Raw genomic sequence first — 16741 nt, forward strand, 5'->3', positions numbered from 1 at the left:
AAAAAAGCCCAAATAAATCAGCCCTCTACCTACCGGTTTGGTTAGAACTAATCTAATTACCTCAAAACCATTCAGAGCAATCTACAACATGTATGAAAGTAAATTTTTATAACCTTTCCACTTCAAAAGATCTGAACAACAACTTTAACATTTACTGCGCTAACTGAGGCCTGTAGAGTCCAGGATTAAGCCTTATGGGGTTTTTTTTCACTTTCTCCGAGTAAAAAACACATTCAAGCCTTTCAGTGAACTTTACAGAAGTCCACTAATGGGAAGATGAGATTATTTTGATTTTTTTTATTATCATGAACTCATATATAAAACAGCTTGAATGTGGGGTAAAATAAATTTTACCAGAGATTCTGCTTACAACATCTTTTTTCCTCTACTGTCATGAAAGATGAGTGCATCATACCATGTGGGAGTCAGTGTCTTTCCCACTTTGTCAAGTGACAGAAGGTGGGAATTGAACCACAGCTCATATGACTACAGGGCTCTCAAATTTCATCAAAAGTTATGAGTTATGTGGGAGAGTCAGTCTGCTGGCGTTGGAGTGACACATTATTTTATGCATTTTGGCCACAATGGCCCCTCTGCTCCACCCGACACTCCTAATTATTTTTACCACCTTAAATCTTTTCAGTTTTAGTTCCTGACTGTAACTGACCACCAGACAATGTATTACTCTGGCAAAAGATAAATTAAGCTAAATTAGACCCATTTCTTTGATTTTACAAACACATAACAGCCTGTATATTAGGCCAAGGCTAACTCTGGTATGATGCATGCAATGGTGACATTTATGTTTGAAATTGTACATGGTCCTTAAAGGTTTATTATGCAAAGATAACCTTTTTCATACATTTGTGCTGCTATGTGGGTCTCTACTGCTTCGATAAACACTCCAAACATGAAAAGAAATGTCCATCCATTTTCCATCATTGTTGGATTTTAGGAATGAAGTACTTAAAACAAGCTACTTCAAAAAGTCCCTGTTTGTGATGTCATAAGCAAAGAAGGTGGAACACAACCCCCTCTCACCTGCAGGAGAGCAGCTCTAGTCCAAGCCCCTCCCAGATGACACTTCTCATTATAAAGCAGCCTGAGCAGAGATGGGTGGGCGTGGCCAGTTTTTCTTAAAGTAACAGAGCCCTGAAATGGCTCATTCTGGAAGGTGCTGAAAATGCCAAGGATCAAAGTACTGGAATCGCCTTATGTGAGAGGGATTTAGTGCAAAGAACTTCATGAACATGTTTGGTGTCAAACATAAGACTGTTAAAACTTAAGAAAAAAGTCACAATATGTCCCCATTAGTAAAAGTAGTAACAGAATGGATCAAAATATAAAGTATTTGACCCCAAATAGGCCCTTGAATAGCACTGCTCACATTTTATACAGGAGAATAAGGACCCCCTCCTAAATGATAGACCTTGTTCCATTTGGTGTACATGTGGTGGTCATCCATGACTCAAGAATTTTTTGGTATTTAGTTATTCTGTTTAATAAAACAGTTGTGTGCATTACTAATCATTTGGTGAGCTATTTGAATGCAACAAACCTGCATGAAGACATAATACTTAAATCCAAACAAGCCAGCCATGTTTGTGGTAATAACAGCTGAGCATATGATGAATAGTGAGCTGCAGTACCCAGTCAGGTCTGTCAAACCATCAGACATTTGCATAAGGATGCCAATTAACCAGCTGTGGAATGCTAACCTAATCAAATGAGGCCTGATAATTAAAGTCTGTGCTTCAGAGATTATGCACTAATGGATTTTTTGTTATTCAAAGACACTTGTGTTCTAGCTTTGACATGTTGGCGCTATTCACCATTATTCATCCGTCTGAATTAAACTCTTTTACAGAAAACAATTCATCAGAATATACTCTGAGTTTCGTGTTAGGGCCTCTCAACGCCTCAGCCTAAATCTGATAAAACAAATGGAAACAGAAAAGCTTTCACTTGAGCTGAAGATGGATATGGCACAAAAGCTCAGGCCTAAATTAAATAGCTCTATAAGACCTTGCTGGTCTATTCTGTTTCCTGACTTTTTGGATATTCTGTGCATAAGTTGTCTGGTTTGAGTTTTAGAGAACCAGTGAATCTGTTTTAGTTTGTGGTGAATCCATTAGGTATAAATCTTCTAGTGCCATAGAATAATATTGATCCAACCAATGTGAAATATGTACCTTCTTGGAGAAGTTTACACAAACTCCTGTGTGATTAAGTGAACAAATCATCAACCAGTTTATTTGTTTATTGTCATTATAGGTGGTAATTGTGCTACCATTTATCCCTGTTGTAGGAAAGACTATAATGTGAAGATGTTTAGTCATTAGATGTTAAATAAAGACAAAAAATTGTATGTCTAAATATCTGAATGTGAGACTCCAAATCCTGTCTTCTGAACATTATCCACCACCTGACTTCTACATACTCAAACTGGTGCACCTAAGCTTTTTTTCCCCAGAGAATGACTTACAAGTCATTCATTTCTACTAGGGACTACTGCAAATGTAATAAAATACAAATAAAGTTGACCTTTAACTCTTTTAAATATCTTCTTTGTTTTTAGACCTCTGCTCTGTCTCGTGGAGGAGCTAATTTGTGTGCATCTGTGTGAAACACACCGCAACTCGGCTCCCATCGTTCATGTTTATGAGCCGTTCTAAAGAATTGGTTCATTCGCGAACGTCACAAATCTACTATTCATAATTTGTGTAAAACTGTCCTTACATGGTATGCTGTTTTAGTGACCTTCTCATTTACACCTCGTCTGGAACAGATAAACACCTCGTCAGTTCACAGCATGGAAACTGGAAAACATCCATTCCAAACTTGATTTAAATGAGTAGGCCTATTGGTGTCACGCTGCCCCCTTCACAACCCTCGTCATCCTTCGGGGAAGGACCACACACCCACTCAGGCCAACCGAACTCCACTACCCAGCATTCCCAGTGCCAGTCTTCCAGCCCACGTCACCCGCCACATCTACAGAAGGAAGTACAGCTCAACGCCAAACCACTCAGTCATCATTCTAACCGAACTGTGCTCCGAGTTCCGACCAGATCCAACCCGATCACTCAGCCCGTTCTGACCAGATCAGCACGTGCTACTCACCCTGCCGACTCAAAGTAAGTCAGCTTGTTACCTTTTGGAGCCCCCATGCTCTCCAGTCATTATATGGTTGATTCCTAGATCAAAACCGCGTGTCAGTCTGCCCGGCGTCAGTCACTCTGCGCTTGGGTTTAAAAACACGCTACATCCCGAACTTTCGCTCAGGTTCAGCTCAGCTCGAGTCAAGCCTTACAGGATGACTGAGTCTCGTATTGACCCAGCGGAGTTTGAGTCCTTGCGATCGCAGGTGGCCCAGATGGGAGTTACTGTGGGACGCCTAGCTGACAAGGTGGATTCCATAGCCACAGTAGTTCTCCAGCTTTCCGCTGCGCAGCAGCAGCAACCCTCCAGGGAACGGGAGCTACCGATTCTCAGCCTCCCGGAGAAGTGGGGCAGGACGCACAGCTCCCCTGAGGGAATGTTAGCCACACTTGCGATGACTTTTGAGTGTCAGCCCCACAGCTATGCCACAGCTTGCTCCCGCGTGGCGCTACTCACCTCCCTCCTCACCGGCCGAGCTCAGGAGTGGGCTGCAGCCCTGTACGACAAGAAATCAGAGGCCTGCAATGACTATGACGTTTTTGTGGCCGAACTGAGGAGGGCTTTCGTTCCCCCCAGCGGCGAGATATCGACGGAGGCCCAACTCCTTCAGCTCCTACAGAGGAGTCAGACTGTAGCCCAGTACACGTCCCGGTTCCGAACTACGGCTGCCAAGTTGCAATGGGGGGGATGATGCTCTGAAAGCAGTCTACCTTGAGGGCCTCTCCCCTCGTATCCGAGACGGGATGATAGGGAGGGAGACCCCAGAGACCCTGGACGAGGCGGCCGACCTCGCTCTTCAGATGGACCTGCGTCTTTTTACCCGTCGATCTGCTGAACCGCCTGTAACGACGACCTCAGCACCAGCCCGTCCTTGCCCAGTCAGCTTGTCCCCTGATGAACCCATGCAGCTGGGACACCTGAACCCAGAAGAGAGAGAGAGAGAGACGCTATAGGGAGGGGCTGTGCGCCTACTGTGGTGCTCCTGGCCATCGGCGTATTACCTGTCCCCTCCGGCCGGGAAACGCAGACTCCAAGTAGGCAGCAGCAGAGGGGTCCTACTTGGAGTAACCGGAGCCCCCTCGACCCGCACCATGCTCCCCGTCACTCTTCATCTTCCCCAGGGACCTGTCGAGCTGGAGGCACTCCTGGACTCCGGAGCAGCCGACTGCTTCATGGATCAAGATCTAGCCTCTCGACTTCACGTCCCCCTGTCCTCCCTCCGCCAGACCATTCCCGTCACCTCCGTGGATGGAACCCCTCTCAGACCCTATCCAATCCGCCAAGAGACGGTCGATCTCCGCATGGACATACTTCCCCACTCCGAGACTCTCCGGTTCCTCATTGTGACAGCTCCTTTGTCCCCCCTGATCCTGGGTCACTCCTGGTTCCTGCGCCATAATCCCCAGGTCTCCTGGTCGTCTGGTCGGGTGCTTACCTGGGGTGCTGCCTGCCATTCTCATCGACCTCCTCAACCCGACTCAGAGCCTGGCCACCCAGTTCCTGAGGACGTCGACAGTTCACAGTTCCCTTCCTGTTACCATGACCTGGCCCAGGTTTTTTCGAAGAGTCCTACCACCATATTGCCTCCTCATCGCCCTTATGACCTGGAGATAAAACTCCTGCCCGGTTCTGTTCTATCGCGGGGCCGCTTGTACTCCCTGTCCCCAGCAGAGACTCAGGCCATGGATGCCTATATCGCAGATGCTCATCAACATGGGTTCATCCGCCCTTCCACCTCGCCAGGAGCCGCGGGGTTTTTCTTTGTGAAGAAGAAGGAAGCGGGTCTTCGACCCTGCATTGATTATTGGGGTTTAAATTGGATCACGGTCCGAGATCGTCACCCCTTGCCCTTGATGATCACTGCCCTGGAGGTAGTATCCCAGTCCACCATCTTCACCAAATTGGATCTGCGCAGTGGTTACAACCTAGTCAGGATAAAGCAAGGTGATGAGTGGAAGACCGCCTTTATCACCCCTACAGGCCACTGGGAATACTTGGTGATGCCTTTTGGCCTATGCAACAGCCTCGCAGTTTTCCAACGCCTGATCACGGATGTCTTGAGGGACATGTTGGGCAGATTGGTTTTCTTATATCTCGATGATATGTTGATTTATTCCCGAACCCTAGAGGAGCACATCACACACGTCCGAGCAGTCCTTTCCCGGTTGTTGGAGAACTCCCGGTTGTTGGAGAACCGGCTCTACTGTAAGTTGAAGAAGTGTGCCTTTCACCAGGAGACCATCTCCTTCCTGGGGTTCGTCGTCTCATCTCATGGTTTCTCAATGGACCCCCAGAAAGTCCAGACGGTGGCCCAGTGGTCGATACCCACTTCCCTGAAACAGCTTCAGAGCTTCCTGGGGTTCTCGAATTTCTATCACCGCTTTATACACGGTTTCAGCTCCATCGCAGCTCCTCTCACTGCCCTAACCAGATCGTCCAACCAGATCCACCCATTCCGTCTAACTCCTGAGGCCACACAGGCTTTCCACACCCTGGTCCACCGCTTCACCACTGGTCCCATCCTCGTGCATCCGGATCCAACAAAACCTTTCGTAGAGGAGGTGGACGCTTCTGAGGTGGGGGCAGGGGCGGGCCTTTCCCAACACGGTCCCGACTCTAAGCTTCATCCCTGTGCCTACTTTTCTCGTAAATTCTCTCCAACCCAAAGTAATTACAGGGTAGGCGACAGGGAGCTCCTGGCCATTAAATGGGCCTTGGAGGAATGGCGGCAGTGGTTGTTGGTACGCCGGACCCATTTACCATTTGGATGGAGCACCAGAACCTCATCCACATCCAGAACGTTCGACAACTCAATCTCCATCAAGCCCGCTGGGCACTGTTCTTTGAATCATTCCACTTCCACCTGGCCTACCATCCTGGTTCAAAGAATCTGAAAGCTGATGCCCTTTCCCGCCGTTACACCCAATCTGCAGCCATCAGGGAACAGCCACCCATTCTACCAGCCCAGAAGTTTATCACAGCTCTCCACTGGCCAGTGGAGGATGCCATCTGGGCGGCCTTGCCCACCAATCCTGCACCTGCTAACGCGCCCTCCGACCGGCTTTATGTGCCTTCCACCAGCTGCTCTGAAGCCCTGGCCTGGGTGCATGCCTCCCGCCTTGCTGGTCACCAAGGTGAGACCCGAACCCTCCAGTTCCAACGACGTGCACTATGGTGGCCCTCTATGGCCAAAGATGTCCAAGAATATGTGGCCACCTGTCCTACTTGCGCCCGCTCCAAGACCCCAAACCAACCCCCGACTGGAGATCTACACCATCTCCCAATTCCACACCGACCATGGTTCCACATCGGCCTAGACTTTGTCACGGGGTTACCTCCTGTCAACCAGCTCGAGACCATCCTAACCATCGTGGGCAGATTCTCAAAAGCGGTCCCCCTAGTGGCTCTTCCTGGCCTGCCCACGGCCAAGCAGACGGCCGAGATCCTCCTGGAGCAGGTCGTGCGCCTCCATGGGTTTCCCCAGGACATTGTCTCAGATCGGGGACCCCAGTTCATGTCAAGATTCTGGAGGGCTTTCTGTCGGCTGGTTGGTGCCAGCAGTAGTCTCTCCTCTGGCTACCAGCCCCAAACTAATGGGCAGTCAGAGCGTGCAAATCAGCAACTTGGTCGGTACCTCTGCTGCTTTGCCTCCTCCCAACCAACCACTTGGCCCAAATACCTCTTGTGGGCGGAGATGTCCCACAATCTCCACGTCTCCTCGGCCACTGGTCTCTCCCCGTTTGAGTTGTGTTACGGATACCAGCCCCCTCTATTCCACCACCAGGAACCAGAGACGGAGGTCCCCACTGCCCAGACCCTGGTCCGGCGTTGCTGCCTCGCCTGGGTTTGTGCTCGGGCGGCCATCAAGCGAGCAAACACCGAATACTCTCGCCAGCATAAACGCCGCCACCGGACTGGGCCACCGCTTCAACCTGGCGACAAGGTATGGGTGTCTACCTGGAACATGTGCCTGCCCTCTGGCTCCTGGAAGCTCGCCCCATGATTTTTGGGACCCTACCCTATGGAGAGGGTCATTTACCCGGAGGCGTATCGTATCCGCCTGCCCAAGCCTCTCAAGGTCCATCCCGTCTTCCATGTGTCCCAGCTAAGACCAGTACGGACCTTTCTCCTCGCTCCTCCTCTGGATCCCGAGCCTCCGCCTGGAGGGGTTGGCAAAGATGGGCTTTTCACTGTGCGGCGCCTGCTGGACACCCGTCGCCGTGGCAGGGGTTGGCAGTACCTAGTGGATTGGGGGGATTACGGCTCGTAGGAACGCTCCTGGGAGCCAACGAGTGCAATCATGGACCCCTCGCTCATCTCGGACTTCTGGGCCCGCCGCCCTGGGACTTCTGGGGCCGTCCCTCCGGTGGGGGATCCTGTCACGCTGCCCCCTTCACACCCCTCAACATCCTCCGGGGAAGGACCACACACACCCACTCAGGCCAACCGAACTCCACTACCCAGCATTCTCAGTGCCAGTCTTCCAGCCCACGTCACCCGCCACATCTACATAAGGAAGTACAGCTCAACGCCAAACCACTCAGTCATCGTTCTAACCGAACTGTGCTCCGAGTTCCGACCAGATCCAACCCGATCACTCAGCCCGTTCTGGCCAGATCAGCCTGTGCTACTCACCCTGCCGACTCAAAGTAAGTCAGCTTGTTACCTTTTGGAGCCGCCATGCTCTCCAGTCATTATACGGTTGACTCCTAGATCAAACCGCGTGTCAGTCTGCCCGGCGTCAGTGACTCCGCGCTTGGGTTTAAAAAAACGCTACATCCCGAACTCTCGCTCCGGTTCAGCTCAGCTCGAGTCAAGCCTTACAATTGGGTCTTGTCTGTGAGGAGCATGCATGCTCTCTACCTTTGAACACTTTTGATAGCTTAATAACATTTTATTAATCATGAATGCATGTTTTATTGAGACTACATAGTAGTAGTGTTACGTCACAGCAAGGTTAGTGGTTAAAACTGACTACAGCCCTGCAGCACAGAGTTAGCATGGTGCATGTGTGGTATTCTCCTGGTTTTCCTCCCACAGACCAAAAACATGCATATTAGTTTGATTGGCAAATCTGAATTGTCACTAGGTGTGAGTGAAAGTGGGAATTACTGTGACTCATGGGTTTCCATGTGTATCCCAGTGATGAACAGACAATCTGTCAAGGGCGTCCTCCACCTCTCACCTGGTGACTGCTGGATTAAAAATACCAGCTCCCTGCGATGCTTAACAGAAGAAGCGTCAACCAAAATAATTAACATTTTGTTTGTGATGCAGTCCTGTTTCTTTTTGTTTGTTGGTTGTTGATCTTTTCATCAAGCTTTTCTTCAAGCTGTAAAGCATTGGTCTAAACCACAACCGTAATCGTCTACACAAGGATGGTTTCAGGAATGTCAATGAATTGTGACATTTTGAACTTGTCATCAGCGATAAATAGCCTTTTGCCAATAATGTTTCTTGCAAGGGGCTGTTCTGACAGCCCCTGGCTGTAAATGTCATGTTGTTTTATAGCCGTCATCCCACGCTCGGTAATGAGGAAGATGATGCTACTCAGACTGCATGCACATATGAAAGGCTTTCACTTAGGAAGGGGTCAGACTCATGACCCTTTCTTGTGCCACTTCCCATTTCTGACCAGAGTTAAATGTTATTGTCAAACTGTATTCTCAACATTTACTGTTTCAGTTTAAAAGGAAATTGTTGGATGGTAATAGGGATGCCTTTGCTAGCCTGCCATGTTGTAATAGTTAGGCAGTAGATGCTTGTGGATTTTAGAAAATTGCTTTTTGGGATTTTGAAGCATCAGAAGGCAGTTTGAGTTTTTTAGATTTTTTTGCACTTTAGAATGATGATTGGGCCTTTCCATCAAACACGTAACTGGGCCTTTCCACTGGTTGTGTCAGCGTTGCGTAACATCGGCAAAGCGTAGTTCGGAAACTTTTTTTTTAAATGTAATGTGCAGATGTTCAGATTCTTAATTAGCAGAGGTGTGGACTCGAGTCATTATTTTAATAACTTCTGACGACTTGTTAAAATCTATAAAGACTTACAACTTGACTCGGACTTGAACACCAATGACTTGTGACTTGAATCGACTTGCATCTGTTGACTTGATGATGACTTGAGCATATTTGATATTTCAGCACAAAAGTGGCCCGACATGGACAAAAATCATAAATCGTTATTGGTTCTGGGTTTGATCTTGTACTGCTAAATGCAGCAGCACTTTGTTTATTATCTATTTCCGTTGCACTTTCTGCTTGTTTGAGCAAATAAATGAAGCTTTAAGAAGCTTTATTTCTGGGATTTATTTATCATCATTGTCAATAAATTGAAGGTTGACAGATGACTTGATTATGACTTTAAAATTCAAAGTTAAGGACTTGGACTTGACTTGGACTTCCACATCATTGACTTTGGACTTGACTTGGACTTGGTTGTCTTTGACTTCGACTTGACTCGAGACTTGACTGGAAATACTCGTTACTTACTTGTGACTGGCAAAGCAGTGACTTGGTCACACCTCTTTTGATTAGTTAAAATTGTACATAATTTCCTGTGAAACCTCCATAGCTGAGGTAAACATAACAGACAACTAAACCACATACATGCTGTTGTCTTTCTCGTTGGTTGTTATCACATGAGCTGCCAGAATCACGAATGATCTGGCAATTCTACAGTCATTTCGTCACATTGTGGGACAAGCTACATGGAGTGCTCCTGTTGGCAAGGGGGCTTGCAAGTAAAACGCATCTGTTATTCTCCACTAATGGATCCAGTAGAAAGATGGGGTAAAACACGTTACCTTTTTGGTGACATTAAGACGAGGCAATAAAAGCAATTGTACATGTGACACAAAAATGACATACCGTAAATCCTCTAATACAGGCCCGGGCCTGTATTTGACTCAAGCTCATCAAGCTCCAGGCCTTTATTGGAAGGAGGACCAGAGATAGAGGCAGGCCTCTATTTCTATTTGAGCAAAATGAACTAATGGTTCGCTGGAGTTTTTAACACTTAAAATTGCGTCCACATTTTCAAAGTTAAACACATTTCTTTTAACAACGGTAGTTTCTGCATCCTACTTCAGCCCTCTCCCCCCCTCCCCCTGCGCAGCGGCCGCAAACTCACTGATGCGCCTGCAGCCTCTCGGAGTTCCTGCTGCTCTAAACATTAAAATAATTATTTCATTTTCTGTTCCTCACTTCTGATTACCTTCAATGGTGTCTGTTTGTTGCAACCAGCAGGTACAAAAACTAACTTGTTTTTATTTGACTATTTTTCTGTCCTGCCTGTTTATTATCTTCCTGCATTTCCTCTCAATCCTAAAGAGAAACTGCTACCTGGGTTCATATATATTCACCTCATGAGTTACCTTTGAACTGCAGTTCTAAAAGATCTACCGACCGCAAAAACAGCGGAGTGCACGCCGGCCGCATCAGTGATCGGTGCGTCACCAAGGACAAAACGGGTGATGCGCCCCGATCCACAGCAGCGAAACGCATCAGGCACAAATAAAAGAATAAAAGATGGAAAACATAAAAGGAAATGAGCCGACATGAACGATTGCGCTTTAAATTAGATTTTGAGGTGGCGACACCTGATTTGATAATGTTACTGCGGCCGTGCTCAGGACGCAGATGTCTGGAGCGTGTCAACAATCAGAGCTTTGCATGCGCAAGCTGGTTAAGGTTAGGATGGGGGTGAGGGGAATGTTAAATTGCAAGAGGGTAAAGGTCACAATTTGGTTAAATGTCCGTTTTACGGCGGGTGTCAGTACCGACGCTCTGGCACAGCGCGTTGCCTCCCCGACGTGCAGGAGCTTGTCACCTGCTGACAGCAGGCTGCTGTCTTTTCCGTTGACTGCATCTTGCCGGTTATTATTACGTGACAGTGACTAGTCGATGACAGGCATAACAAGTCACTATAGAGCGGTGAAGTCGACTAGTTCATACAACCCCTGCTACTGCTCCCCAGAGTGTTCTGCAGCATAATCAGCACGTTCTCTTTGAACTTGATATAAAAATTTTGCCTCCTCTTCGTCTCCGCACGGTTAAAGTTACCCTCGCGGTCTATCACTGGCAAATCAAAAGTGAGACGATGACACAACCGCCCCCCGTACTTGCTTGTTACCACATTCCACCCGGCCACAATAAAAAACCGGCCATTATTCACCTCCGCCGACACCGGCCAAAATATGATACCCGACAGTTAATTAAATACAGGCTAATATTAGAGGGTTTACGGTAAACTCTAAATGTGCTACCATTTCCATCCCTGCAGAATGAACCAGGGTCCTACACGTGGCTTTGAGGAAGATGTAGGAACCAAAACAACTCATCACCTCATGTACCCAGAAAGTGCCATCAACTTGGACAATACCACCAGTCTGATACTGGTCCCTTTCAAGACTCTGGATTTGCAGTGGATCATTAGTGCTCTGACCACAGGCACTATAAAACAGTAAGTGTACTACAAGACCAAATAAAGTCAAACTTTTCAGTTTTTTTAATCTTAAAAGGAAACAATAATGTCCATTTCAAAACCACGAAGAATTAAAGTATAAAAGTAATATAATAACTAGATTTCTGAAAGGTGCAGCACATGAGGAAAGTATCTTAGTTCTTTAGCAAGGCGTGATAGATAAAACACCAAAGGTGTATTCCAAAAAGAAGGATCAACTAACTTTTGTTCTACTTGTGAATTCTGAGTTTACTGACTTCAATGTGCTCAGTCTTAAAGTATCTTTACCTTGAGTTGATTCCATCATCAATGAATGCCACATACCTTGATTCTTTGTCACAACCACATGAAAAAGGCAAGAACAGCTATGAAAAATAAAGTAGCATGCATAAAAACAGCCCTAAGGAGTGAAGCTGCAATTGCTGCATGAATCAAAGTTTGAATGCACAACCTCCATTGATTTCTTTATCTACACCTCCAGTGAACTCGTGGTGAAAATGAAAAACGTGGATTTTCATGAAGGTGTAACCCCTCAGGAGAATAGCAGACTTGGACCCTTTTTAAAATGAAGTATAAAAATACAATTCAGAAAGATAAAACTTGGTTATCTTTGACCCTCAAGACTCATCAAAGTTTGAGAGTCAGATTACATTTGTTGGTGCACGAGTGATTCACATTTGTGTTCATTTAGTCTGCAGCAGCACCTCTTGTCTGTCCACTTTTTGTTACACTTTTCTATTTGAATTTTCATTCTGATCAAACCAGGACAGATCAATATAATTGGTTATTCAGGTAAAAGGTAAGTCAGCTTTTCTGGGCAGACACCTCCCCTGGCTCTTTGTTCTAACCTTAACCCTCCCACTGTCTTTATGGGTCACGCCAGGAGTGAGCACCACCTCACTCTTGCCACATGGACCTCAAGGGGTAATCCATCAACCCTGCTCAATGGTCAGCTTTCCTCGCGGGGTCACACCCATTAGGACAGTGGGAGGGTTAAGGACACTTATGTAGTTATGAATTGTTAATGTTAACCCTAACCCTAGTTAATAGCTAATGTTGGGAACGTTAATAAATGGATCCTTTGTTGATTAATGTTTAATAATGCACTAAGTAACTTTAATAAGGAAACCCTTATTGTAAAGTGTTATCAATCAGTTTTTTATATAAGAGTAAATTAAAGTCATTATGGAATACTTTTGCTTCAATATCAGTTGGGTTGTTGGGAAAAGTGCAACATACTTTAAACGCCTTATTATTATAATTACCAGTAGTAGGAGTAGTAGGAGTAGTAGTAGTATCAGTAGTAGTAGTAGTAGTAGTAGTAGTAGTATCAGTAGTAGTAGTAGTAGTAGTAGTATCAGTAGTAGTAGTAGTAGTAGTATCACTTGTAGTAGTAGTAGTAGAAAAGATAGCGTATTAAAATTAGTACCTTCATTAAAACTTGCAGTTTACAGTCCTATCCATTTGTACTGCACCGTACTGGAGAGCCAATGGGCGGCAAGGGCCAATTTTATTTATTGACTGCTGTTATATTGTTTTTTTTTTTTTTACAAAATAGAGTTCCGTTTAAAAAAACTACATTTTTAAAGGTTATTTTGTATTTTAGGTTACTTCAGACCCTCTTCATGCTATAATCACTTTTAATTTTTCCCCTTTAGCTGCTTCATTTCCAATTAATTTTTAGCATTAGCTTGATTACTGGACATCCAGCAAAAAATAATGTAGCCAAATAATGCCACAGCCAATAAATCCATCAACTACAACATGCACGGTGAAAGTCTCCAGGCAAATGTTTGCCAGTAATTGTGCAGCTGTCCCTCTGCCAAAGCAAGACATGGACAGAGTAGCATAAATAACCACAGCACTCACTACTGCTTTCACATATTTCTATCAATTCCTTCAAATAATACAGAACATGTTATTATTTATCACCAAAGTGGCATAAACCATAAGGGCAAAATGATGCCTCTTTATTTTTCCTACTGCGAACTGAAGGCATACCTGGAGATATTTTTATGCTAAGTATGGGCTCCCCTCAGGTGCTTCACATACTTCTACTTAAATATTTAGTGTCTTCCCTAACAGCTTCAGATGCTCTCGTGTGAGGGAGGGTGGAAAATGTAAAAATGAGAAGAAAAAGTAACAGATTATTGGATGACACCAAATACCTTTTATGTTGCAGCACATATTTACCTGTTATGTCAAAGATAAAGGCAAACAGAGACAAGGTGAGGACTTCACACACATGCACACACACTTGTATTTATATGTTTGGTGGATCTCCATTGCCTTCCATTCATTTTAGTGACTCCACTATGCAACCCAAACCCATATCCTAACCTTAACCAATGGGGTTCCATTCCCAACCCTAACCTAAACTGAAAGTTGATTCACATCATACCTCTAAAACCAAACTTTAGGGTGCTCAGCATTGTGTGGACCAGCAAAATGTCCCCGCAATGCAGAAATATCCACATTTTACAGGTTAGAGGTCAAATTAGTCCACTTAAACATATGAAAACAAGTACACACACACACACACAAATACACACTGTGTTTCTATCTACATAAAACTTCCTGTCATAATGTCACAATGAGGGTTTTTGTGCTATATTTATAAGCAATTCACCACATGGTGTTGCTGTTGAAATTAAAATGTATGTTTTCCTTTGTTTACAGGTGTTGATTTACAATCCAACATTTTTAAAATATGTCTACGAGTCCTGGCTTGAAGGTCATGGACGATACCCTTCAACTGGCTTCCTGGGTTTGATGCTCGCTGTTCACTTATGCGATGAAGTAAGCTTGTTTTTCCACTAACTGCTCAGTTCCTGCTTGGATAACAAAAGGCCTGTTTCTACTATCGGACCTTCACAACTTGCGCGTGTCTCCATTTTAGCGAGCCGACGTAAAGGACCATTTTTACAGCATTTGAAAAATTGTGTCTGGTGAAGCGGAATTGAAGGAAAACAAAAAGCAGAGTTCACTCTGCTTTAAAATCACAGTTACTAAACTCCTAACACCGAAAAATGCGGTGGAAATTCCCTTAAAACTATGAAATTCACAGGGCTGTGTTGTCTTACAGAGGACCGTAATAAAACAGCACTTCTTCTGGTCATTGAACACCACATTTTACATCCCACAGCCGCTCAATCGGTCCTCCAATTGGATTGAATTATGGTGTATTTTGACAGAATAAAACTATTAATGGTATCAATGAACGTGGACACTTTTTGGTGCTGATCAGTGACATCACTCACTACCGAAGCATTCTCGATATGCTGACGTCCTAGCAAAGTCTTGAAAGGGGCGATTTTGTATGGAGACGCAGCAGCTGATAAGATTGACCCATCTTGTCTCGCTGTCACTTTTCTCCCTCCCAGAAATTTTCTGGAACTCCTTTAGTTGAAACACAGCTTAAGAAAGTTCTGATGTGTAAACTAGTGGCTGAGAAGAAAAGCTACATTTGTGGTGATCATAGTAACTGTTTTTGTTAACCTCGGTGGGAGCCCTCTGCCCCAGGGGCGGTGGTCAGCTGTGGCAGCCTGGGTTCTTTCTGGGTGTGCCTGGGTGGAGGTGGGGGTGTCCGCCCTCCCTCCCCTGGGCGCCCTGTGTCGGTGCCTCGGCTGCTGCTGCTGTGGATCTGCTGTTGTCGGGGCAGATGGCTCCCCTGATGGCATTTCTTTAACTTAGCTTGTCTGGCTCATCTGAGCTCAGCCCAGTGTGTTCGGTTTTTCATCTTATGTCTTTGAGTGTGTGTGCTTGTCAGATGATGAGTGTAATGGGGGATATTATTGTTATATTGCTTTTATATTTATGGGGAGGGAGAGAATGTGGGTATATGGGGTCATTTTAATTTGTAGAGCACTTTGAGTTGCATTTATTGTATGAATGGTGCTATATAAAAAAAGGTGGATTTTTTGATTGATTTGATTTGTCTCGCACAGGTCAGTGTGTTTGGATTTGGTGCTGACCAGTATGGAAACTGGCACCACTACTGGGAGAAGAACCATATGGCTGGAGCTCACAGACACACAGGAGTCCATAATGGAGATTATGAATATAATGTCACCTTGTTACTGCAGGACAAGCACAAAATCCAAATGTTTAAAGGCAGATAACAGCAAGCGAGAGACAGCAACTGGAAATGAACTTTTTTTTTACTTTTTTGGTGTCCTCAGATGTTTTTTTAATCCAATTTCCTTTTAATTGCATAAATTGCTAAATAACAAATGTCATTTTCATTACATAAATCTTTATCATCAATAAAACAGTTCAGTGAAGTGGATATAGGAGCACTGCCTCTTTTCAGAAATCTAAGATGCATCTGGAATTAAGTAAAGTAGGAATGAAAAAACGTGATCTTTGCCAGGAGGCATTTTGTAATTAAAGGTTGTGGCACTGTGCCCATTTAAGGCTTGTTAGCTAATGGTCACTAAAAAAAATAAAAAGCTCTTCTGTCAGCAGCAGAAAAATAAAGTGCCACATTATGCTTTTAAAATAGAGAGTGGGAGTTAGTGCTGAACGTAATACCTAGGTGTTTGACTAATGGGATTACCTTTAATCAGATCTACGTTGGGGAAGGTTGTTGTTGATTTAGCATCCAGCTAGTAGAAGCTAACCATTAGCATTAGCATCTCCACCACACATCAGAACATTTTAAGGCTTGTGTTATTTATTGAGATAAAACATCACTGTTGTAAAGAAAACAGAGTTAGTGGTAGGGTCGTGTTGCTGTTACCCCGGCTTTCCACCGGAGCCGTCAGCAGCACGTTACTGCAGCAGCACGTCAGAGCTGCTGATAGGGACCGCTGTGGTCAACAGAACCTTTTCCACCGGAGCCGTCAGCAGCACGAGTCGGCCGCGTCTCAAAAGCAGCATGTCGCGGCCCTTACCCCGGGTTTCCACGGGAGCCGTCAGCAGCACGTTACTGCAGCAGCACGTCTTGCTTGCGTAAGCTGCTGCTTGGCCCTTCCCACGAGACGCGAAGCAGCAGGGGAGCAGCTGTCACCGACAGAGCACGAAGTCACACGAGTGACTTCATCAGTAAACACAACAACAAGCAGGAGAAAACTACAACATGGTTTGTGTTTTATGTTCTGTCCGTTTTATAATC

At 45.4% G+C, this 16741-nt stretch overlaps 1 protein-coding gene across 1 annotated transcript in view; it reads left to right on the forward strand.

Moving 5' to 3' along the window:
- LOC107395861 (CMP-N-acetylneuraminate-beta-galactosamide-alpha-2,3-sialyltransferase 1) overlaps positions 1 to 16411 on the forward strand; it is a 183454-nt gene extending 167043 nt beyond the window's left edge. The window contains exons 4-7 of the mRNA XM_070556171.1: positions 11446 to 11625; positions 13808 to 13853; positions 14305 to 14424; positions 15573 to 16411. Coding sequence (XP_070412272.1) covers positions 11446 to 11625; positions 13808 to 13853; positions 14305 to 14424; positions 15573 to 15746 — 520 coding nt within the window. The 3' untranslated portion in view covers positions 15747 to 16411. The remainder of the gene's footprint in view (positions 1 to 11445; positions 11626 to 13807; positions 13854 to 14304; positions 14425 to 15572) is intronic.
- Positions 16412 to 16741: the final 330 nt, after the last annotated feature.

Source organism: Nothobranchius furzeri, chromosome 11 (assembly GCF_043380555.1).
Source record: "Nothobranchius furzeri strain GRZ-AD chromosome 11, NfurGRZ-RIMD1, whole genome shotgun sequence".
Taxonomy (NCBI): Eukaryota; Metazoa; Chordata; class Actinopteri; order Cyprinodontiformes; family Nothobranchiidae; genus Nothobranchius; species Nothobranchius furzeri.